This window comes from Taudactylus pleione, unplaced genomic scaffold, assembly GCF_031769625.1.
Source record: "Taudactylus pleione unplaced genomic scaffold, aTauple2 ptg000457l, whole genome shotgun sequence".
In the NCBI taxonomy this organism is placed as follows: Eukaryota; Metazoa; Chordata; class Amphibia; order Anura; family Myobatrachidae; genus Taudactylus; species Taudactylus pleione.
In genome coordinates this window covers 3,271,583-3,296,918 of record NW_028284859.1, presented here as the reverse complement: position 1 = coordinate 3,296,918, position 25,336 = coordinate 3,271,583, and the positions used below count along the sequence as shown (strand labels likewise).

At 44.7% G+C, this 25,336-nt stretch overlaps 1 protein-coding gene across 1 annotated transcript in view; it reads left to right on the top strand.

Moving 5' to 3' along the window:
- The window catches only part of LOC148504760 (carotenoid-cleaving dioxygenase, mitochondrial-like), a 67,960-nt gene extending 44,366 nt beyond the window's left edge, over nucleotides 1–23,594 (top strand). The window contains exons 8-12 of the mRNA XM_088448533.1: nucleotides 1,505–1,672; nucleotides 7,945–8,082; nucleotides 16,580–16,765; nucleotides 20,509–20,619; nucleotides 23,372–23,594. Of these exons, the coding sequence (XP_088304659.1) occupies nucleotides 1,505–1,672; nucleotides 7,945–8,082; nucleotides 16,580–16,765; nucleotides 20,509–20,619; nucleotides 23,372–23,488 (720 nt within the window). The 3' untranslated portion in view covers nucleotides 23,489–23,594. The remainder of the gene's footprint in view (nucleotides 1–1,504; nucleotides 1,673–7,944; nucleotides 8,083–16,579; nucleotides 16,766–20,508; nucleotides 20,620–23,371) is intronic.
- The last annotated feature ends 1,742 nt before the right edge of the window (nucleotides 23,595–25,336 follow it).

Sequence of the window (25,336 nt, the reverse complement as noted above, 5' to 3'; positions counted from 1 at the left end):
GCAGTCAGGGGGGGAAATAGCGGCGGTGCAGCTGGTGCATCGCACTGGGGCCCACTGTGGTGCAGGGTCCCATAGCAGTCACTGCACCCCCTCTAGTGTGCCCCGGGCCCCAAGTGTAGGGCAGACCACAGTAAGAGCGGTCTGCCCTACACAGTTTACAAACACACAGCCACCAGTGGTGGCTGTGTGTTTATTATAGCAGCCAATGAGAGTTAACAGACTCTCATTGGCTGCTGTGTCGTCCACAGAGGGAGCTGGCTGGAGCTCACTCATGAGCTCCGCCTTCCGGCTCCCCCCACAGCGGGTGATGGGAGAGACGTTTTGACATCTCTCAATCCTATAGTGCAGAGTGAGAGTGGGCCCGGAGGAGTGGACAGCGGCGGTCATCTGCAGGAGCGGGGATCAGGTAAGTTGTTTTTTTTGTGTTTTTTTTGTGTGTATGTAACAGGGCACGGAGACTCGCAGAGCATAGAGGGGCGTTACTGGGGGCACTATATAGGGGGGGCACTACTGGGGGCACTGTATGGGGATGGTGGCTGCTACTGGGGGCACTGTATGGGGAGGGTGGTGGCCACGACTGGGGCACTACTACTGGAGGCAATGCATAGGGGGATTACTACTGGGGGCAATGCATAGGGGGATTACTACTGGGGTCACTGTAAAGGGGGACTACTACTTGGAAACCTTGGAGGGCATGAGGGATAACAAACAGGTGACCATGCAAGAAAATGCCATCAGAAAGTGTGAGTTCATCATGGATGGCAAAGAAGAAGCACGTGTCACAAGGCAACTCTCTTGGAGAGGAAGTCATCCTTCAGTGTTTCCTGATAAAATCAGGATGGCAGGGTCCATTATCATATCAATATAATAGGTATCATATAAATTGCTTACATGGGGCCTGATTCAGAGTTATAAGCTGTGGCTGTGCAACCATATGCTAATGCCACAAGGAGGCATCTGGTGTCAATAGACTCTGCGTGGACAGTGGTCATCTGAGAAACCTTAAAATTATTCAGGATGGCCGGTGTTTTCACGCAGCTGAAGCTGTGTACAAGGACGCAAACACTGGCTTCTGCACGCTCTAGAATACAAGGTCTGACAAGCCCCCGTTTTCTGGGACGCTGCCTGACAAACATGCCACGGCGTCTGGGCACTGCAAGTGATCTCGCAGAAGGAGATCTGCATTTGCGCAGTATAGATCCACCGAGGTGGCTGCTTATGAAAATCTGCCAAGGGGGCAAAAATTTTACTTCTTTTCTAACAGCTTTATCAAAATGAAGAATCAATGGAGTAATAAAGGGATATTAGATAAAATATGGAAAGGGAATTTTTAGATCTGTAATTAGAATTTGCTGTTATTTTGAAAAAATGTTTACAAAAAAATGAATATTACCTTTCTACTCCACTGTTATATATTAGATTGCAATATGATATGCTACAAAAATAACTATTTAGTTTTGTTAACGTTATGAAATGACTGGAAATATTGCTTTTTTTGTTGCAGCTGCACGCCGTAACTTACCACACTGGCGCTGTTGCGATGTTTCACCAAATCAATGCCTATGAAGATCAGGGTTGCATCGTGCTCGACCTCTGCTGTCAGGATGATGGGGACAATATACATCTATTTCAGCTGCACAATCTGCGCAAATCTGGGAAAGCTCTGGATGAGGTATTGCATTACTCAGCATGTACAACATATTGGGGCATATTCAATTAGGTGCGAAAAGTCGTACTTTTTGAATGCCGGACTTTTTTCGCCAACATCGGAAAAAGTATCGCGCTCGTCCCCGATTATCCCCGTATTCAATTAGAAATTGGCGAAAACGGGACCCGGCAAATTCGGACCTGGCAAATAGTGCTGTCAGATTTTGGGAAATCCGCCTAACAACCCCCAATAGATGCACTGAGATTGGGGATCACTATAGATACCCCCGAATAGGCCTGCTGAAGGTATTTGGGGTACAAAAGTCTCCCTGCACGCAGAGAGCTCTCATGCTGCATAGGCAATCACAGTGGCTAATTTATGCATGCCCATGAAACAGCATTAAACGGAGAGACACGCCTGCGTTCTTCCGACCACCCCCTATTCACACTCCCAAACGGTGACAGCCTGTCAATCACTTTGTGATGAGTTCCTCTGTGCATCCATAATCGTAATGTAATCACTGCGCACGTGCAGTGTGGCTTATATGCATGCGCATTGGCAAACAGTCACTCTATTTGTGTCTGTAATCTCCATTGTGTAAGCTCCTGAATCAGACCCTCATTTTCCGATTAAAGTTAATGTCATGTTTCATGGAGATACCTTACCAATGCTAGTGTGATGTAGCATGTATGATTCTGGTTTCAGCTCCGTTTCAACATGCCCGATCCATCTCTGCTCCAATTACGGAGATCCCGAGCAAAAGAGAATCTTACTCAGGAGTGACCAATTATGTACATGAAAGAGTAAATCCCATAAGGTTTTAGAATGCAACCTGGAATTAGTCAAGATTAAGTTGGTTCAGAAAGCTGTAATTCCATCACTAAAATAATTACTCTCTCTAAAAAGTGACTAATTGTGGTGCCCCATAAAAAATGGTGTAACCACTCTGTTCACTGCAAACTTCCCCAGATCCCTGCTGGTTATTCCCAATCCCACCATTTTTTTTTAATATTGAGGAAAGAGCCCCGCTGGTGTCCTGTAGCCCCTATAGGGATGTATTTATTAATAGTGGTATCTACAAGGTTTTTTTTCATAGGACTGTATTTTAGCATAGGGTGAACTTTTCATGAGCCCTGTAGTCTGGTGGCTGTGCAGAACGGGCATACTGGACCCTGTTCTGGCCGGCAACAGTAAAACACGCAAAATAGCAGCTGCTGGTGATTGGCGACAAGCATTGCTTGGAGGAATTCCCTAGGGGCCGGCTGTCTTCGGGGTACAGCAACCAGTGAGGAGTCACGGACCCAGGAGCCCAGCAGGGAGAGGTGGTCCAGCCCGTGGTACGCTGGATAAAAGAGCAGCTGCAGCGAGAGACCAATGGGTGCTGATGCTGTTACTGCTGTATTGGAGTTGTGCTGATAGGACCAAGGGAGAAGATCCTGGGGATATCCCTTCGGCTGCCAGACAATGAGGACCTGTGTCTGCCGGATGAAGTGCAGATGCCGGCCGTAGAATTGTGATTGTAAACTGGACTTGGAGGATCAGAAGGAGGAGACTGCAGCTGCGGATCACTTGTGAGAATCCCTGCGGATGGAACAGAGGGCACAAGCAGCAAGAGGACCCTCAATTGAGGAGATGGCAGTAAATAAATAGACAATGAAACAGTCAACAGTGTCTAGGTAGACACCAACTGGTAGACAGGCAATAGGTCGACAGATACAAAAGGTCGACATCAGAATGGTTGAAACAAAGATGCTTGCCGCATTTTTTTATTTTGTTAGGCACTAGAAGGGACGGTTAGGGTTAGGTACTTACCCCAATGGTTAGACACTTAACCTGATGGTTAGGGTTAGGCACCAGGAGTGAGGGTTAGGGTTAGGCACCAAGGGGAGGGTTAGAGTGAAGACTAGGGTGAGAAAACATTACAAAAAAAACCTTTCAACTATTTTTGTGTCGACCATTCCATTGTCAACCTTTTGTACCTATCACTCTTCATCCATGTCGACCTTTTGTGTGTGTCGACCTTTTGTACCTGTCGACCTATTGCCTGTCTACCAGTTTGTGTTGATCTTTTGATTGTCTATCTAAATAGTGTAGATCTTTTAAACCACAGCCAGTTTAAGGACCCGGACATACTCCTCTCTTCTTTTAGCGTGTCTCTGACACTGCCGGTTTGCAGAGGAGCTGTAGAGAGGAGGCGGGGCTCCCGGGGGAAGATCCCAGTGATGAATGCAGCAGTGACCAATGGGTAAACGCCTGCTGGAGGGAAGTACAACCCAGTGGTACTCGGGAGCTACTCCGGTAGTGCAGCTGGTACCCCTGCTACTGGACCTACAATGACCCGGTGTCATCGAAGCTGCATGGTGCGCCGAAGTCCTGGGGCAGTGGAGGAAGTGGCCGCTGGTATGGAGGACAGAGGAGATCCACGGTGGTGAGTATTGCAGTGTTACTATTGTCCTAAGAGGAAGGGAAGTTCTCAATGCTCTTAGGGAAGTGAGTAGTGCCGAGCCAAGGGCAACCCCTTTGTCAGCTAAGGGCAACCCCTATGTCAGTACTTTCTTTTAGTCTAACTTCAGGAAAGCATGGCATAAAAGTGCTGCCCATATTAGATTGTAGGTATATCCTCTGGCTGCCTAGAGAGTAAAAAGGAGTTTAGTGGTTCCTTCACCTCTAGAAAAGTGAATCCCTAGGCTCAGGGGAAGTTAAAGATCCCTGGTCTCTCTGATGCTGGCTGTCCTGTTTTATAGCTCAGTGGCTATAGGTGCCCATACACGGTGTGATATAGCAGCCGATCCGACGGATTGGTATAATATCGCTACTATATCGTACCGTGTGTGGGCATGATATCGGCCGGTGCGCGCTCCCATGGGATCGTACTCTAAATCGCACCTCTAGATCTTACTGCAGGTTCACTTGATCTGGGGATGCAATGTACGATCCCATACAGCGCTATGCGGGTGGGGGAGGGGGGTGCCTGCATATCGGGCGGTCGGCCACCCGATCGCTCTGTGTGTGGGGACCGCCCGATATGTCGGCCGTTGTTTTCCCCTCGTAAGGTGCATATCGCACTGTGTATGGGCACCTTAAGTGTCAACATACTGTAGGAGGTGCACTCCCACCCTATTGCATATTCTGGATAATTGTATGTAATTGGCTGATCTTATGAGCACCATATCCTATAGAAATGCTTGCTGAGTGTTCAGTATATGCTGTCAATACTTGCTAGCTGTTTCAAACAGTATGACGCTTTTGGGCCTGTGTTTCCTGTTAGAAGTGTATGTTAGGCTATTGTTTTTTGAAGCTTAAAACTGTTTTTGGTACCCCACATAGTTTTGCTATTGCATTTTGAGGTCTGGGAGATTGTAAGAGACTGTCATTGCAATTTTAACTCTGTGTAGCTATTTGAAAACCTGTTACTGTCTGCTTAAATAGGATGGTGCTATTCATCTTGTGGCTGTTGAAAAGCACTGTTTGGCTATTTTACCCTCATTCATGTCTGCATGCTAATTGCTGTGGCCGGAGACAGGCATTTAATGCTAACATGCATGGTGATGCTTATACATGTATGTTTCACTTTGGGCAAACTCTTCCTGTTAATGAGTTATGTTGAGATTCACGGTGATGATTGCAAATGTATAATTTACATTGAACTGTTTCTGTCTTCTGAGTTATGCTACAGTTCATGGTTCTGCTGGCAAATGTATGGTTGCATTGGGCTAGTTCTTGTTAGCTCAGCTGGTTATAATTGCAAGCTCGCCAGTGACTGCCTCCAGTATTTAACCCAGTGCAACATAGACATTTCTCCATTACTCCACATAAAGGCTTGTTTATTCAGCATCTGCACCTGTTGGATATATTTGCATGCTCGCCAGTGACTGTCTGCAGTGTTTAACACAGTGCACTACTACTCGATATCGACCAGGTTGGCCTGCATGCAGGGGGGATGGTCAATATCGATATCCGTGCCTGCGCATCGACCATCGCTTGGTCGTTGGAGGAGTTAAAAAAAAGGACGATATAAACGATCAAATGATATCGTTATAGTTTATATCGTCCTTTTTATCTGACCGTGTGTATGCACCAATACTTGCCAACTCTCCCTGATTGTCAGGGAGACTCCCTGAAATAGTAGCAATCTCCCTGACTCCCTGATTGCACCTTACCCCCATTATGTAGCTGTTATATACTTGGGAAAAAATAAATCAGAAATATATATATTCACATGGGATCATCAGTGCCTGCATTGGTTATAAGGCACAATGATCCCTATGGCTACATGCATTTTCACATAAGGTATCTCGTGGCCACTTATATGGAACTACTTGTAAAACACAATACATGAGCAAGCCCTGAAAAGTATCAGTGTGTTTCATCAACATGTAGATTCTACTAGCCCACTTTACCGCCGCGCTCATAGGTAGTGCTGTCACAATCTCCTGAAATGCTATTTCAAAGTATGCAGGTATGATTCAAAGTGTTACACTTGTGTTTTCTTTACCAGCTGAGGTTATAGCTAGATTTGCAGTCCACAAGAAATTTCAGGTAGTTTCAGGAATCCTGTGAGGTTCGTTTCACTAAGGTCCCATCTTAAATAAGATTGCATAATAGTACTGAATTGCTATCCTGCATATTGTATATTTGTTTCCTTTCATTGCTTCATTTTAGTCAGAGCTGTATTTGAGTAACCGCCTGCTGTTAGTGTAATTCCACGTATCCACTAGCAGATATTAATGAGCGAGTGCACGATTATGACATCGTAATCGTGCAATCACTCATTAATTGTGCACAAATCGTGCATCATAATGTCGGAAACGACCAGCGATGCGCGCTCCCGCTGGTCGTTTTCGACATCAATCATCGGCTGAACATGCAGGTCAATCTGCCGATAACGACAGATTGGTCGTGTTCAGGGATGATGGAGGGTGCCTACACTGAATGACTAATCATTCAGTGTAGGCACTGCAGGGGCTGGGGAACGATGGTATGATTACGATGTCGTAATCGTACTGTCGTTCCGCTATCTATTAGTGCATACGCACCTTAAGGGTTTCATTGATACTCACCAATCACATTTTTGTCATCTGTAAATCTTTTTTCCTTTTTCCTTCTGCAATAACAAGAAAAACAAGTCTGGTCGTGTTTGCTCGCAATGGGAAATTCTTTGTTAAGGGCCTGGTTCAGAGATGTACATTAATACATACATGCTTACCCTCCCGGTTTTCGCGGGAGGCTCACGATTTTTCGGGTAACCCCCCGCACTCCCGGAAGGGTAGGCACTTCTCCCGTATTCTGCCCACTTCCTAGTGAAGTGGGCAGAATGCGTGAGAATTTCTGCAGCGATTGCGGGTCCTCATGTAAGGGGCGTGGCTTAATGACGCAATTCTTTGTGATTCACGTCATTTAGCCCCTTCCCCTATGTAAATGTGCCAATCACTGCTATTTACCACGAGGGGTGCGTGGATTAATGACGCGATCCATCAGGCCCCGCCTCCGCCACAACTCATTTGCTTCTCCTCCCCTGACATCTCCCGGGCGGATAAATTAAAAGTTATTTGCATATGCATATTGGGTCCTTTGATCTCGCTTGCAGATCCCCAAAAGCTGCAGCATGATTGACAAGTTGCTGTGGTTGGGGGGCAGAGCAGGGACATGCCTGGTCACCATTCCCGTGAGCTTCAGCTCCCGCTGCTTAACCAAAGGAGCAACAATTGGGACCATCGGTTGCGATGGTGATCCCAGTCTGTGACGTTGTTGTAGTGCTGGGATCGCAAATGCAGCAAGGAAGTGTCTGACAGCTCCTTCTGCATTTTGCATCTGAAATGGACGGAATTCCTCAGCCGCTTGTGTTCGACTCTGCAAATTCATCCATCTCTGAATCAGGGTCTCAGAGTATTAACCAATTCACACCTGAAACCTGGTACTTAGCGGCAAGTGCAAAATAGCCCTACATTAGTTTGCAAGAGTATCAAATGACAAAATGCCAAGGGTCTTGTCCGCTTACAGTCTACAGAGAACAAGAAAAACTGGGGGAAGCTGGTGCTTGTAGTGTAGTCATTATAGAAATCACTTAAATGCTGATAAGCTAGAGGGCGATCTAATAGAACGAGGGGGGGGGGGGTTCCAGAAAAGAGGAGTCCTGGAGAACTCCTGTAGCTGTATCATTACTTAGCCGCAGCAGCAAGTCAGGGTATCTCCATGTTACATGTATGATCATTTACATTTGGGTTTTACTGATCATTTTAGCAGTTTATATATCACTGAAGCATTTACTAAAGTGAATTTATATATTTTTTTAACAGGTCTATAGTATGGCTGCAAAGTCTTTTCCTCGCAGATTTGTGCTTCCTCTGAATATAACCAGTGAGACGCCACCAGGTATAAACATCAATCCTCTCACGTATACAGCAGCCACTGCCGTGCAAAGAGCTGATGGGACGGTAAGATCACATGTGAGGTCTTTAGGCAAGAGTCACAATTGGCTTCACGTTTAAATACCACAAATCACGGTTTGCGTTGATATTTAAAATGGGAAATGTCCTGTCTTATAAAATAACACTAAGGGAGTGATTCTGAGTGGGATGCAGGGAAACCATAGCGTTTTCCCTCTGCGCTGTAAAAACGGCTGGAAAACATCCGTCAGTCGTTTTGCTCATGCGCAGTACAGGGGAAATGGCGCCGCTGACGTTTTCCCGGTGACCTGCTCATGCGCTATAGACTCTGGGCACACTCTAGTGCCCAGAGTCTATAAGTGCGGCGCTGCCCTCGTTGCGCTCAGTGCACTGCCAGCCGCCGTCCTGAGAGGATGGGGCCCGTGACTAAGACTGCTCATCTCTTGAAACGCCCCTGCGCAAAGGGCACTGATTTAAACACTGGAGATGTGAAGAATGAGGACATGGTTGGTAGTGGTTGGTGTGGGAAGTGAGTCAGAATCAGTTTGAAATGGACGACCTTGGCAAGAGAGCGCAATTTTCTCCAGAGGTGCTCAGCACAGCGAGTGCACTCAGGGTTGGATTGGCCGACAGGTGTACTGGGTAAATCCCTGGTGAGCCCCACTGCCCTCCTTTAAGGGTGGAGCAGGAGCATTAATAAACCTGGGTGCTTGAATTGTTTCTATGGAAACTATACCAAGATGAACCCTCCTGCCAATCAATGTGGGTGGTCCTGACACACTCCTGTTCACTCCTGTATAAAGGGATCCTGTTCTTTACATGTCATCTGTAATGGTTGGCCAAGTCCCTCTGTGGTGCTGGCCACACCCCCTCTAGTGGCTGACCACACCCTTTAAGCTTGGGCCCCTATCACTGCATTCCCTGGTGGGCACTTCATGCCCCAGTCCAACACTGAGTGCACATTTGAAGAAGTGGATCAGAGTAGAGTGTAATTGTCAGTGTGGACCAATGATCCCTTTAGCCTTTTTCTTTTTAATGTATATCACTTATGTATGTGCTTGAATTGTACAGATGTGGAACAGATTTTCTGAAATATATATCAGCCATAATATTAAAACCATATTTAACACAATCTTTTAGTCAATGTTAAAAAAATCAATGAATGATATACTGTAGGTCGTAAATTAAAAAAAAAAAAATTGTACACAAATTGCACCATATATTGGAGTAGAAACATTGTTGGTACCATAAACACAATATTACCAGTATAAGATACAATGTTTAATTGAGTTCTGTGAATTCACAACAATTATCAAACAATTGGATCCTTTATCACAACTCCTAATAAAAGTCTAATTGACAATATCAGAGGAGATCCTTGGCCTTAAATACTAATAAAGAGAAATCTTCCCCAGATAGTATTTTCCAAAATGGAATGTGGCAACAGTACTGTTCATATACCCAATATGTAGATCTGTAGGATTACTCTCATCAAATATTTTTCAATTATGGAATATGGGACCAAGGACCTGATTCAGACCCGGTCGCTAAGTTGCGCTCGCTCGCAGCGATTTTTTCGCCCTTCTGCGCATGCGTATAATTCGCAGTGCAAGTGTGCGTGCGCAAGCCAGTCTTTGCAATCTGATTTTGGTTGCTCGTAAGCCACTATCAGGTCGCTACTTTGAGTGCCAGACAGTGCCGTTTGTGGGTGGTAACAGGGGAAGGTGCTCGTGAACGGGGGAGTGGTGATACGAATGCAGGCGTGTCAGGCGCCATAATGTTTAAAGGGCGTGCATAATTAGCAATGTAGCATCATTGTACACGTCACCTGCGTGTATTTCAGCCCTCACTGATCGCAGTGCTTGCGGCGGGGAAAGGCAACCTCAAGAGCTGCGAGCAGCTCAGATGGCTCTCGATATTACCGATTTATTCTACAGTTCCCAGAGATGACGTGTGTTGCGAGTGACAAGGGGGCGTCTTTATACACTTGCGAGTGCACTTTGCCATATCTCGCTAAGACATAGAGGGCTTCCTTACGCAACGCAGTGTGAGCGCTTAATTAAAATATTCGGCCCTTCTTTGCCAGCCAACGACCGGAACTTTTGCGAGCGGGTCTGAATGAGCTCCCAAATCTGGTAGCTGTGCCACTAATGGCTCCACACAGGTGAGTGAGGATGTCAATCCGATGATGTGCGGTGCTGGAGAGAAAATCCCCGCTGTATGGTGCAACATGCGCTGTGAGTGTCCTGTTAATAACCACCCGGTAACTACTGACCTTCTGCGTATGGCGCTGATTTAAATCTTGTAGCAGCATAGTCGTTAACTCCTGTATTGAATAGAGATCGCTTTCCAGCTCCCAGTACAGTAGCACCGATTGGCGGCAGTAGGTATCCAGAGAAAGACAGCTGGAGCAATATGAGTAGGGCAGCATTCATTCTCTCTTATCAGAAGACAGTAGTACTACATGGCTCGAACTTGTTTTTCCAGCACATTTCACAGATGCTCTGTCAGATTGAGATCTGGGGAATTTGGAGGCCAAGTCAACACCTTGAACTCTTTTTCATGTTTCTCAAACCATTTGTGAAGAATGTTTGAGTTGTGTCAGGGCGCATTATCCTGCTGAAAGAGGCCACTGCCAGCAGGGAATACCATTGCCTAAAAACAGTGTGTTTGGTCTGCAACAATGTTTAGGTACAGTAGGTGGTACATTTCAAAGTAACATCCACAGTACTGGCAGGACGCAAGGTTTCCCAGACGAAATTTGGCAGAACATCACACTACCTCCACCGGCTTGCCTTCTTCCCATAATGCTCCCTGGTGCCATGGCTTCCCCAGGTAAATGATTCTCACACACCCAGCCGTCTACTTGATGTAAAAAACAAACAAACACCTGATTCATCAGACCAGACCACCTTCTCTCATTGCTCCATGGTCCAGTTCTGAAACTCATGTGCTCATTGTAGGCTTTTCAGCAGTGGACAGGGGTCAGCATAGGCTCTCTGATCGGTCTGCGGCTACGCAGCCCCATACGCAGCAAACTGAGATGCACTGTGTGTTCTGACACCTTTCTATCATATATAATGAATATATAATGGATGTTTACTATAATGAAGGAAGAAACAACAGCACCAGTTCTTGACCTTCAGTTATAAATTATATTAATATTTTATTATTTATTGTATTTTGAATTGGTGCTTCCCGCTATAGTTGAATACCAAGTATTGAAAAGCTGAGATAGTGATATGGTGCACTGGTCACACAAATTAATGACATATAACTTTTATTAATTCACATAAAAAATTATGATACTTGCTTAGAACACACGGTATCTATATAAAATGGTGGTATCCATAAATTGGTGACAATTTACTGTAACAATAAAATCGAATATATTTTTTTATATACGGTACGAGTGACCACACAGAATCTACATAGGCAAACGCAGGGGGGGGGGGGAGTTCCGGCTGCCTGGAAACCCCCCTTCCTAGCCCACACCATGACCACAAAATAAATCATATATAATACTATTTTGCTAGTGCTACATGTGTCCCTAAGTATCACAAATGGAATAATTAGCACCACCTGTGGATTTTTAACATGTGTCAGCCAGTAATGAATATACTGTACATGTGCACCAACTAGGGTTGCACTGCTATAGACAATCTATAGGGTTAATTATTAATACCGTTATCCAGTGCATAAGGAGACCAATATGTACATACCAGTATATGTCCAGGGTAGTGCTAGGTTCTTCTGCTGCTCCCCAGACTCCTGTTTTGATCCCATGCTCTGGAAATGTGCCCACATCTAACGACTTACAGTGACTGTTGGTCCTATATATGTTGGAATTATGACATACACTACACCTTGTATGACACATATTAAAGATGGTTAAGTGCTAAGTATTCCCTCTTCATGGACTGGCCACACTCACTGTAAAATCAATATAATTTTATTGTAACGGTATAGGAAATAAAGTGCATATACCTTAAACAGTTAAAAGACAATATATAGGATAAGAAAGGAAAAATAATCATAAATAAATAAATATGTTTAAATACTGTGCAGACTATCAGCTGGATGTCATTTTTGAAAGGACACAGTGAAGCCAATGAGCTAGAGTAGACAAAGTGCAACATTGTATAATCTTATTGCAATGTCCTTATACAGTTGCCAATTGTAAATAAATGGGTTGGGTATGATATCCCGGCGGCTGAGTGAAATACAGACGCCGGAAGCCCGATAAGCCGAAATCCTGACAGGAGAAGGTAAGTAGGCTAAACCTATCCCTGTCCCCCCCCACCCCCTAACCCTCCCTTGGTGGTGCCTAACCCTAAGTCCCCTAGGGGGTGCCAAAACCTAACGCCCCCTCCCCGCAGCCTATCCCCAACACTCCCGGGGGGGTGCCTAACCCTAAGTCCTCCCAGGGGTGCTAAAACCTAACCATCCCCCCCCACGGCTAACGCTAACCTGTCCCCACTTACCTTCGTTCGGGATGCCGGCTGTCGGTTTTTCGGGGTTGGGCTAAAGATAAGCGTCGGTATTCAGACGCCTATCTTTAATCCTGAGTCGGGATTTCGGGATGCTGGCCGTTGGTAAAATGACTACATCCCAAATAAACACTGTATGATGTGACAAGAATATACAGATAATCAATAAAAGCATCTCAGTACACAACATACAAATATCAGCGTATACACCATATACTGTAAGCTTATTTGCTTATCCTCCTGGTTTGTCTATAAAACAGTCCCCAAACCCTATATTATATTTCACTAATTTTCTTTCTCTACTTTTTATGGATAATGTGTGTTCTAATCAAGTGTTATATTTTTATATGTGAATTAATAAAAGTTAGATTTTATTAATTTGTGTGACCAGTGCACCATATCATTATCTCTGCTTTTCAATACATTTCCATCATAGCCAGCATTCCAGAAATTTGTGCTTCTGTTGGACCAAATCAAATCAGATGAGCTAGCCTTCACTCCCCACATGCATCAATGAGCCTTAGGTCCTTCCTTGGACTACTTTCGGTAGGTACTAACCACTGCATTCTGGGAACACGCCACGGAAACCTGCATTTTGGAGATGCTCTGACCCAGTTACCTATCCATCACAATTTGGCCCTTATCAAAGTCGATCAGACCCTTACACTTGTCCATTTTTCCAGCTTCCAGCAAATCAACTACAAGAACTGACTGTACACTTACTGCCTAATATATTATACCCCTTGACAGGTGCCATTGTAATGAGTTAATCAATGTTATTAACGGCACCTGTCAATGGTTTTAAGGTTTGGCTGATGAGTGTGTCCCTGAGGAAAGATTAATAAACCTGAAACGTCAGACTCGTTATTGGGGTCTAATGTACAGGTATTTAAACCTGTCTATGGCATTTGTCTGAGTGACCTACTGTGAGCTAGTTGGCTGGTGGCAAGAGGTGATCTCTGTTAGCTGGTGGTAGGGCCGTGGTGAAGATCCTGTAATGTTTGATTGTTGGTCTCAATGTCATTCTGATGAATAAACCATGTGGATTGAACCGGAATACTTAGTGTGTGCATCCCTTGTATGGTGTCCTTGCCAGAAGTGGTGTCAGAAGGGGATGCTAAGGGAAGCCCATTTCCACTTCCCAACTCACCAAGAAAACAACATGGAGGAAGTATTGAGAGCTCTCGTGAATGTAGCAGCTGTGCAGCAAGAGAAACAAGCCCAGGTTGCCACGCCTGTATTTGTTTGTGGGTGTGGGCGGGGCAGAGTAAATGTCTGTTTGAGCAGTGGAAGGTGTGTATGCAAAGCTGGCCGGCCTGAGGAGACCTCCTGACATGTGAATAAGAGCTTCCCTGACTGAGAATCGAACCTGGGTATGGGCAGAGAGATGCCGGATCATACCCACTATACCACAAGGGACTTCAGTGTTGTAGATGGTATGATGTATGTAGCAGAGGAAGAGTGTAGCAGTAGATTTACCAGGCTGGACTGGGTTGTTACTTGATAATAATAAAAGCACTCTTCTTACTTGATTCTATAGTCCAAGATACTTGAGTGGCAGATCTTGGAAGGAGTATTACCAGGCTTGGACTGGGTTTTCTCTGTAGTCTGGGAGCACTCTAAGGATGATAGGACTGGATACAGATTGAACACCGGAATGGATACTAACTGTGGTATAGTCTGGCACTGATATACATGAATGGAATAACATGGAGATTTAGTGCAGTAAATACAAACGGAACTGCATCAGCAGGGTAACAAACGAATGTAACCGGAGCACAGTTAGCTTCACTCAGTAGGACTTAGCTAGACATTGTACTGGCAATGAATGAGAGCCAGAGGCTGGAATATATACCCCAAGTATAGCCAGGATTGGACGAGTAGCATCAGATGGTCCTGGCTGACTTAGACTGGTTAGAGATTGACCGGATTGATCATGTAACCGGGAGAGCAGTACTCCGGGGCTGGCTGAATGCGAGCTGCGAAGTCTGCATCTCACTTCGATGGCAGCGGAGGCACAAACCGAGTTCAGGGGTAACAATCCCAGGTGCTACTGGTCGCAGAGGCTCAGGAGGAAAACTCCAGACTCTTACAGGAGTAGTTAGCCCATGTCCCTATAGAACCTGCCTTGTCTACGAGACAAACACAATTAGCTGAGGAAATGGTATGGATGTTTTCTTCCCCTTTCCAGGAGTACTACTTTAATTGAACATGACATTGTCACCCCACCGGGGGTAGTGGTAAAACAGAAGCCATACTGCATCCCTGAGGCTAGGCCAGTGGCGGTAAGGAAATAATTGGAAAACATGGTCCAGCTGGGTGTGAATGAATATTCGAATTATGCTAGTTACAAAGCCCAATGGTAGTAACGACGGTTGAACAGCATCTCCCAGTTCAATACCTACCCAATGCCATGGCTAGACAAGCTTGTAGAAAGTCTAGCTGGTAGTAAGTATTTAACAACCCTCGATCTCACAAATTCCCCTTACTCTCTCAGATAGAAAAAATACTGCATTCTCCATTCCTAATGGCCTCTTCAAGTATGAGGTGGTGACCTTCGGTTTACATGGGGCACCTGCCACTTTCCAACGAGCTATAAACAAATTGTTGAAACCCCATACTGCCTATGCGTCTGCATACTTAGACAACATAATCATGCACTCCCAAGACTGGGAGTCACATCAGCCCAAAGTTGAGGCCGTGTTAGCCTCAGTAAGGTCTGCAGGCTTCATGGCCAACCCCAAGAACTAGCTGACCAGTGGCTAAAGAGGTGATCTCTGTTAGCTAGTATTAGGGCCATGGAGATGTTCCCGTAATGTTCAATTGTTGGTTTCCATGTCATTCTGATGAATAAACTAGGTGGATTGGACATGATAACTTAGTGTGTGCATATATATTATTTCTCCCAAATTTCCTGTTACTGGTGGGTAATTCTTCTTTTTGGCACCGTCCCTCCATCCCACCTGTGGGCTTCAGTGTCTCCCAGGGAATGGAAATGGTGGGAGGACACTCTCTCTCACCTGCTGCTCTGCATAGGGAGAGGCTAGGGGTAGCCCAGCAGCTTTGGAAGTGCTGGACATGCCCCCAATGTGATGCGTGGCTATCCCCCCCAATGTGGTGTGCAATGGGGGCATGAGGCATGACCACTCCCCCTTTGAGAGGTATGATTAAATGCACATTTGAGACATGAGTGGATGGCAGCAAAGTGGAAGTATAATATAACATAATGGGGTAAATGCATTAGATAGTAGCATCGCAAAGTAGGACTTATCTACTGATAAGATGTATGAACATCTCATCTGCCAGAGTGTGGAAGTGAAAACGCCCCCCTCCGGCGATCCCTGCCTGAGTACACAGCGCATCAGCCTAGTGCTGATGCGCTGTGTCTTACTTCCTGGCTGGCTTCACTGGGCATTCGTGAGATCACGCATGCAGCCCCCGGAGCTGGCAGCCACTTCAGCAGGGACAGTGCTGTCCCTGCTGTGATGGTAGGGCAATGACAGCTGCAGTTGTCGATATCAATAGCTGCAGCTGTCGGAACGGTCAGCAGCTCTGACCGTTCATACATAAACATCGGCGCTGCTACTATCGACAACACTGAACCCCACAATAATACTTGGGGGAGAAACAGTATCAGCGCACTCCTGCCCCATATCGGCGGTTCATTCATCTACCTCAGTGGATCATTGTGCACAGAATATAAGATGCAGCTGAGCTGACTTTAAAATAAGATCATACAATCATACATGTGTCCTTTGAATGTGTCATATCCCCTGTTTGTACACACCTTTACACTTCTGTTTGTTTCTGATGCTCAAAAGGAGAGAGATCTATATGGGGCTTGACATAATTAATTGGGGCATTATTTTTTTTACAATGACATGTTGGAAGGTATATTGATACTTAGAGAACAGCTGAAATGACAAAATGTAACACATTGTTTTTGTTAAAATGTTGTTTATTTTGACACTGAAAAAGCGTATGTACAGGTATATTTCTTGTTTTTATTTTTTTATTTTTAGAAAGTGGTCACCAGGCATAATGTTTTTATCTAGGTGTGGTGCACTCATGAAAACCTATATGATGAGGAGACATTTGAAGAGATCCGAGGTCTGGACTTTCCAGCAATCAACTATTCCAAGTACAACGCCAAGAGATACCGCTATTTCTATGGATGTGGATTACAGCATCTCGTAGGGAGTTGTCTTGTCAAAATGGATGTTGTAACCAAGGGTCTAAGAGTAAGTCAGTCAGTTGTAGCTGATATTTTCTTTACATGGCTTAAAACTTACTGTTGTGATCTGGTTCACAGATAAATTTAGTAAATTGCTTGCCCCAATGGTTGGAATATTCATGTAACAAAACCGTGAACTGAAACAAATACAAATTCACATTACAGTAAAAAAAATTCCCAATATTTACACGGAATGCTGACTGCCTAACTCATTTGTGGAGGGGTGACGGGGGGTGGTGCTAAAAGCCTGCTGCCGTGCAGGTGTCCTTGGTCACTTACCTCAAACCAAAACTTTATGTATATTCAAGGCAGTGAATGGGTACATCTATATACAGATCACACTGTAAACCAAGAATATGTAAAATAACACATTAAATGGTATATACACCTATGCAGGGCTCATGCTCGACCCCAAGTGGTCTAGGGGGCTCCAACCTTACCTGCCCTGTGGCCCTCAGCAGTAACCAGGCCAAGCTCAATCACCTGGCCAGCCTCTGGACAGTTCACTTAAGGGTCAACATTTTCTGGGCTTCCTGGCATCTTCACCTGGGGAGCAGTGGCCAGTGTGTGCTGTTTTGCGTGGCACACTGCTCCCACAGGCATCCGGGCCTCTTCACCGACCCAATGCGTCAGCTCCAACCTTACCTGCACTGTGGTCCTCGGTGGTACCAGGCTAGGCTCAACCACCTGGCCAGCCTCTGGACAGTTCACTTAAGGGTCAACACTTTCAGGGCTTCCCGGCATCTTCACCTGGGGAGCAGTGGCCAGTGTGTGCTCTTTTGCATTGCACACTGCTCCCACAGGCATTCGGGCCTCTTCACTGACCCCACGCGTCGGCGCTTTACCTGGCAGACGGCAGCCTGGTTAAGCTCTTTTTGCTTGGCTGCTGCCCTCCAGGGCTTCCAGTGGTATCTTCTGTCTTCTTTCTTTGAGAGCTCTTCTCTGCTCTCTCTCAGCCACTGGACTGCCTTCCCGCGCCTTGTTCCAGCTGTTATAAGCCAGCACAAGGGGGCTGACCTGCTGGGGCGTGAGCCAGGCCTGGCTCGTGGCCATTGCCAAACTGGGCACACTGCGGGGGATTGGCGGGTAATGCATCCCTATGGAAAATACTTGCAGGTGCGGGATTTTTGATATTCTCGCACCCAACTGAATATGCCCCATGGAGAGGAATTGTACCTGAAGCCATTAATATCATTCAAGGCTTAGCTGGGACTCTCCAAAATAGACTCCTGCCACATGGACCCCTCCATGGAACAGGAGGAGAGATTCAACCCTGTTGCAACAGAGTAGGAGGAGGTGTCAGGAACAGTGGTGTATTCTTTTAGGGGCATTTGCAGCCCTTGTAGATGGGAAGCCTGGAGATACAGGTACTTAGGTAATCAGGTGTGTTTGTTCACTAGTGTACCACAACTTTGGGGGATATGTATCAAGCCTCCTAAAGAGCAAAGAAGTGGACAAGTGGAGAACTTGCCAATAACAACCAGTCAGGTTCTAGCCAGTATTTATCTAGTGCATTCTATAAAATCATAAGTAGAAGCTGCTATGGGCAACTTCTCCAGTTGTCCAATCTTAAGGAGGCTTCATACATCTCCGACTTGGTCCCTTGTTTGCAGGTGATGAGTCACAAAGTGTGAATTATGTTGGTGCGTAGACAGACAAGAGACATCATATAGCAAGTGTGTGCCTATAGTGGGGTAGTGACCATGGGATGGTGGAGGTGGGAGCAATGTTTCCCGAATATTGGGTAATGACTTGGGGCATGAACTGGCCAGTTATCCTGTGCGGATTTTAGATGAATATCATAGACTAGATGCAATGGACTTTGGCATCTATATCTAGCAGCATACAGTATGTTGCTTCGTGTATACTTAAAAAAAATCCTTACAAAGTGTGGGTGCTTCTATGCCAAAAATCTAATATTGTACAGTATATACTGTATAGTGTGGTACAATACAAATAAACAAAAAGTAAAATAAAATATTTATACTGTACAGACCCTTATTTGTGAAGGTAGATCCACTGTCCTGAATACATACCTCTTGCAATAGCATGAAGTTTTCCATAAGCGCTCAATAGTGTAATACAGAGGCTGATCCAGAGATGGGCGCTATTGTGGCAGATGTTGCAGCGGATGTGCGACAATATGTAAATGACACATGAGGCGTCTTGTGTAAAAAGACGCCTCCTGCCGGCTTCTCTGATCTGCTGATGCATCCAAAGACACAGCATCGGATCAACTACGGGAACATCGGGCCCTCAGGTTACTCATGATGTCCAGGTAAAATCATGCTGTCAGGGCCTGTGAAATTGCACCAAGGACGCAGCCACTGGCTTTGGCATGCCCAGAAATTGTGGCCAACACACCCCCATTTTCTGGAACACTTACTGTTGCTACCCCGTTGCCACCCACAAACAACAGCACCATGTCCATCATGTGCGGCTTTTGGGGCACTGTGACTGACATCACTGAAACCTATGTAGAATGTACGAACATCTCTGAATTTTAATTCGTTCATCAATAGTAATCATATATCAAACAGTGATTGTGTGCCCGGGCTCATACCAAAAATCTGATACAGTATATATGTGCTTATCTGATATCCATCGTACAGAATACTGTATTCTTGGATGTTGGTAGACGTTATGTGTCAAGTTCTCCACTTCGATTGTATAAGCCTTTTTAACCTTAATAGCATATATCATGTAGTGTGATACTGTATATAAAAGGTACTTATTACAATAAGAAATACACTCACATTGTAAAACATGATATAGAGCTTACAGTATCTGAGAATTGGCTTTGTCCTGGTATATGTTATTAGTCCATTTCCCTTTTGCCCCCAAACAAATAGAAGATGGATGCTGGCAATTTCAGGATAGCCAATGCGCAAATACAGTACTGACGCGTTTTGTCCTGGGGACTTTATCAAAGGTTATTGTCCCCATCTTCAGGACAATAGCCCTCGATAAAGTCCCCAGGAAAAAACATGTCAGGTGTCCTTCAAGTACTGGAATTTTGTGTTGGATATCCTGTCTCTATACTTATTTAACAACTTGCCTGGCATGGTTTTATCTTTTCCGACCACACCAGACAGTGCGTTATCCGAGGGGTGACACCAAATTGCCGACTTTTCCCCAGTGACAGGAGCTGGGCGCTGCACAGTAGCATGATGTGCAGCACTCGGCTCCTGACACAGTGAGGGAGCCGGCACTGCACACAGACTGGTCCGGACCCCCGGAGTGACAAAAACGGGGGTTTTGGACACAAGGCCATGCTAGGCCACGCACCGTGCTCACTACAACCCCCCCCACAATGGTTGTCACCATGGGGAGGGGCGCCACTGCTCCCCCTCATCTCCTAAACTGTACTTGATGCCTGAAGCTGCTGTGAAATTGAAAGTCGCGATGGTCACAATGTTACCGATGTTCCAATGGTTGTGATGCGATGTTCCGATGTTTGGGGGGGAAAAACGTTTTTTGTTTTTTTTTACAAATATTAACAATTTTGAATAGATTCAAACACAAGTGCTTCACCTAAGTTACTCATAAAAACCCCTGATGATTTCTGAGTGTTTTTTTAGAAAAAAAATGTCAGTAAAGTGGTTAAAAGTTAGCAGGTGTTGTTACAAAGTCTTCTCGTTCTCTGAAATAAATCCTACTCTGTAAGTAAGATGCAGGATGGTAAATGCTGATTGTGACTTTGTGTTGTTCATATCTTTTTATTAATGTAAATATGGTTTTGTTTCAAAGGTTTGGCAAGAAGATGGTTTCTACCCCTCTGAGCCAGTATTTGTTCCCAGCCCAGATTCCAGTGATGAAGATGATGGTGTGATCCTTTCAGCTGTTGTCTCTCCCCGTCCGGTAGGTTACCTATTAGTTTATATCAGCAAGCTAATATGATGAATGTTATTACTGACATTGCTATGAGTCTACATGCTGTGGGGTACAGAGGGTCTGATTCAGAGATTTACACTAATGCTTTTGCAGCTGCGATCTCTTACGGATTGTTGCTAAAATATGCTAATGCCTTGCAAAGCATATCCAGGCATAGGGACGCTCACTGCTGCCTTCTCGTATCCATCCGACAATGTGCAACAACGTAAACATCGGTAACATTGATGCACATCGACCAGAGCATGTAAGTCAAAGTCTGACCAGCAGCAAACACTGCGTCTCTCCTAACACACAGACAGATGTTAGACAATAAAGGTCATTGTCGCTACCTGAGAGATTTATATTTATATTTGTTTGACTGCTGTACCATTTTTTAATCATTTCACTATACAGCTTATTTCTAAAAGTATTGATGCTTAGTTTTTTGAGTGCTGGTAAAAAAAAACCTCCAGATTCCATAGTTACACCAAATTGTGCAATCAACTAATTCTGTATTAATGTAATTTACCCATTAACAACTTAAAGTACATAAACCATAGACATCAGATTGACATTTAAATTTGTTTATTAAAAGCTCATCTTCTGTCAGCTGTCAGTTTTTTTAAAAATTTACAGTTTATTAAAATGGTTGGTTAGGAAATAAAAAATGGAAGTGATGCCAACACTAGCAGCGCTAGCAGAATCGTACGGGACATGGCGCCGAGATGGGCTTTTAGCACGACTGCAGCAAAGATGCATAAGGATACATCTGTATGTAAAAATGAAGGAAAAAGATGAAAAATATAGAGTAATGCATTCAAAATCACAAATGGACACCCGTTTTATTAAGACTTTATAGACGGGATGCATCATCGCTAAAAATATGGTCACACCTCCGAAAAGTCTGTTTTGGGGGTTTGACCACATTTTCCATATGCACAGCTTGGACCAAATATGCAACGCCAAGTACACCGCAAACTACAGCTCTTACCGGGAGAGCAGGCCTTTGCTAAAATCATCATGCATTACGGGGCTCTACTAGACGTTGGTATGCTTAATGCATCCCTTCCTATATGTCTACAACACTATGATAGTCACTATGTATATCGGTAAGTGTCATAGGGCTCTATTTACTACAATCCGTATTTGTAATGCAGATTGTAGTGTGATATTACCGACTGAATTTGCATTGCGAATTCAGGCAATATCACAGGGATTTACTACAAATCCCTTGCAGGGACAGAGCTTGCGATAAAACTGTGACCTTGCGAATCCCCTCCACACACTTATCACGGTATTTTCGCAAAAAATACCGTGACAAGTGCCGACGCATGCGCCAACCGTCCGTAGGTAAGCCCCGCCCCGCCCCAGCACTAAGCCTCACCCCCACGATCACGGACCCCCCCGCGATTCCCCCTCCCCCTGTGACCCCCCTCCCTTAATTACACTTACCTGCAGTGATCGGTGCTCAGGTGATGTCCTCCGTGGCTCCGGTCAGCTGACATCCCATACTGCACTGGGACCTGGTCAGGTGACGACCAGGTCCCAGTGCATGCTGGGAGACCAGCAGACCGGAGGGAGGACATCACCCGGAGCCCCGATCACCGGTCCCTGGACTCAAGTAAGTTTTTTCTTTTTACTATTTTTTTTTCTTTTTTTTTTTAGCAGAGATCAGCGTGTGGTCTGTTTAGACCACACAGCTGAACACTGGGGCCGGCTCCGGGCTCTGCTCTGCCCGTTAGAGTCTGGTAACCAGGGGAGACCCTGGATAACGCCACCTCCAGGTGGCGTTATTTTCACAGGGCTTTCCCCGGTATCTTTTCACAGTTTATTGTTAGTAACTTTGGCCAGATCACATTTCCCATTACAATTATGGGAAATGCGATCTGCTTACTAAAAATAAGTGATAATTAGGGCTTGGAGTAGAATTTTACGAATTCTACTCCAATTGCCCTGTAATAACTATAGATGAAACTAAAATAATGTGAAAAGGGTGTGAAAACACCCTTTTTCACTTTATTTTAGTAAAAATAATGTTAATAAATAGAGCCCCTAGACCGTAAAGCTTATGTGATTTCACTCCACAATACTTGATACATTTGATGCTCCCTCTCCAAGAAAAACATGTAAAATGGTTCCCCACAGGTTACTACAGAAAAACGCCTCCCTATACTATAGAAGAACGTCATCTGGAGATGGTGTTATCCAATCAGGGAACTTGGTAAATATGCCAGCACTGCAGCCCCCAGAGAAACCTATGGGAACTGCATTTGCGGACGAAAATGGAGGGACCTAAATTGTACTATCTGGGGGAGCTTTAAATCCACAAATTCGGCCATATAAATGGGATTAGCAATCTCATATAGGTGATTTATATTGATATGGGGTTGGAAATAAATATGGCGTTGAATTTGTGATTTTTAATTTATTTATTTTCAATTTATTACACTATATTTCCCTTTTATACTCTTCCTTCTTGTTACATAAGTGCCAAATCTTTGAAGGCTATTTCCCGTGAAAGAATAAGAAACTGATTTAGGTTTTGATGGATCGTGTATTTGTGTTTCTAGTTGCTGGTAAGATTTAATTAGACCTGGTGTTGGTGTCATTTTATGAGCGCCAGGTACGTAAACCAGACTATTCTGTCTACAATTGCAGTTTTTCCAGCGAGTGAAGGGTTAATCACTTCTAAAAATAATAGTAAAGAAAACAGTAATTAATCACTTTTGTTTTTTTCTAGGACAAAACCACTTTTCTACTAATTTTAGATGCCAAAAACTTCACAGAAATCTGCCGAGCTGAAGTTCCTCTACATATGCCTTATGGGTTCCATGGAATCTTCCTGCCCCAGAAATAATTCACTCACTTCTAAAGGACCTAATGTAACATCTGACATCATAGCAGTTCCCAAGCATTACATCGGAAACTTCATTTATATAACTGTGATTCCTGCTGTCACCAACCTTTGGGTATTTAATAAATAAATATATATATATATATATATATATATATATATATATTAGGGGTGTGCACTGGCCACTTTTCGTGTTTTGTGTTTTGGTTTTGGATCTGGATCTTTCTTCGTGTTTTGGATCTGGATTGGTTTTGCCAAAACCACCCTTCCGTGTTTTGGGTTCTGGGTTTTGTGTTTTGGATCTGTATTGTTTTGAAAAAAAGCATAAAAACAGCTAAAATCACAGAATTTGTAGGTTTTTCTGCTCCTATGCTATTATTAACCTCAATAACCTTAATTTCCACTCATTTCCAGTCTATTCTGAACACCTCACACCTCACAATAGTGTTTTTATGTCCAAAAGGTTGCACCGAGGTAGCTGGATGACTATGCTAAGCGACACGAGTGGGCGGCACAAACACGTGACCCATCTAGGAGTGACACTGCAGTGGCAGACAGGATGGCAGTTTGAAAAACTAGGCCCCAAACTGTACATAATGCAAAGAAAAAAAAGAGGTGCAAGATGGAATTGTCCTTGGGCCCTCCCACCCACCCTTATGTTGTATAAACAGGACATGCACACTTTAACAAACCAATCATTTCAGCGCCAGGGTCTGCCACACAACTGTGGCTGAAATTATTGGTTCGTTTGGGCCCCCACAAAACAAGCTGGCAATTAATCTGTCCCTGCACAAACTGGCTCTACGGAGGCAAGATGTCATCCTCATCCTCCTCATCCACCGATTCCTCACCCTCTTCAGTGTGTACATCCTCATCCTCACAGAGTATTAATTCATCCCCGCTGGAACCACAGGTCCCTCTGTACGTTCTGGAGGCTGGTCTCCCTGGAAGAGTTGATAATTCATTTTATGAACATCATCTTCTCCACATTTTGTGGAAGCAACCTCCTACGCCTTTCGCTGACAAGGTTCCCGGCTGCACTAAACACTCTTTCGGAGTACACGCTGGAGGGGGGGCAACTCAGGTAAAATAGAGCCAGTTTGTACAGGGACCTCCAAATTGCTTCTTTTTCCTGCCAGTACAGGTACGGACTGTCTGACATGCCTACTTGGATGCTGTCACCGATGTAATCCTTTAACAGACAGACGCACGCTTGTCGCTGCTGCTTTGAGGATGCAAGTGCGGCTGCAGCCCACACAATTCACAAAGACAGAAAAAAAAAAAAGAATATTTTTATTGTTTGTGGAGCGCACTTTGAGGGTTACACCACCCTTTAACAGACAGACGCACGCTTGTCGCTGCTGCTTTAAGGATGCAGGTGCGGCTACAGCCCACACATTTCACAAAGACCGAAAAAAAAAGAACAATATTTTAATTGTTTGTGTAGCACACTTTGAGGGTGTCACCACCCTTTAACAGACAGACGCACGCTTGTCGCTGCTGCTTTGAGGATGCAAGTGCGGCTACATCGCACACAAGTCACAAACACATTAAAAAAATAGTTTTTTATTTTTTGGAGCACTTTGAGAGTTACACCACCCTTTAACAGACAGACGCACGCTTGTCGCTGCTGCTTTAAGGATGCAGGTGCGGCTACAGCCCACACATTTCACAAAGACCGAAAAAAAAAGAACAATATTTTAATTGTTTGTGTAGCACACTTTGAGGGTGTCACCACCCTTTAACAGACAGACGCACGCTTGTCGCTGCTGCTTTAAGGATGCAGGTGCGGCTACAGCCCACACATTTCACAAAGACCGAAAAAAAAAGAACAATATTTTTATTGTTTGT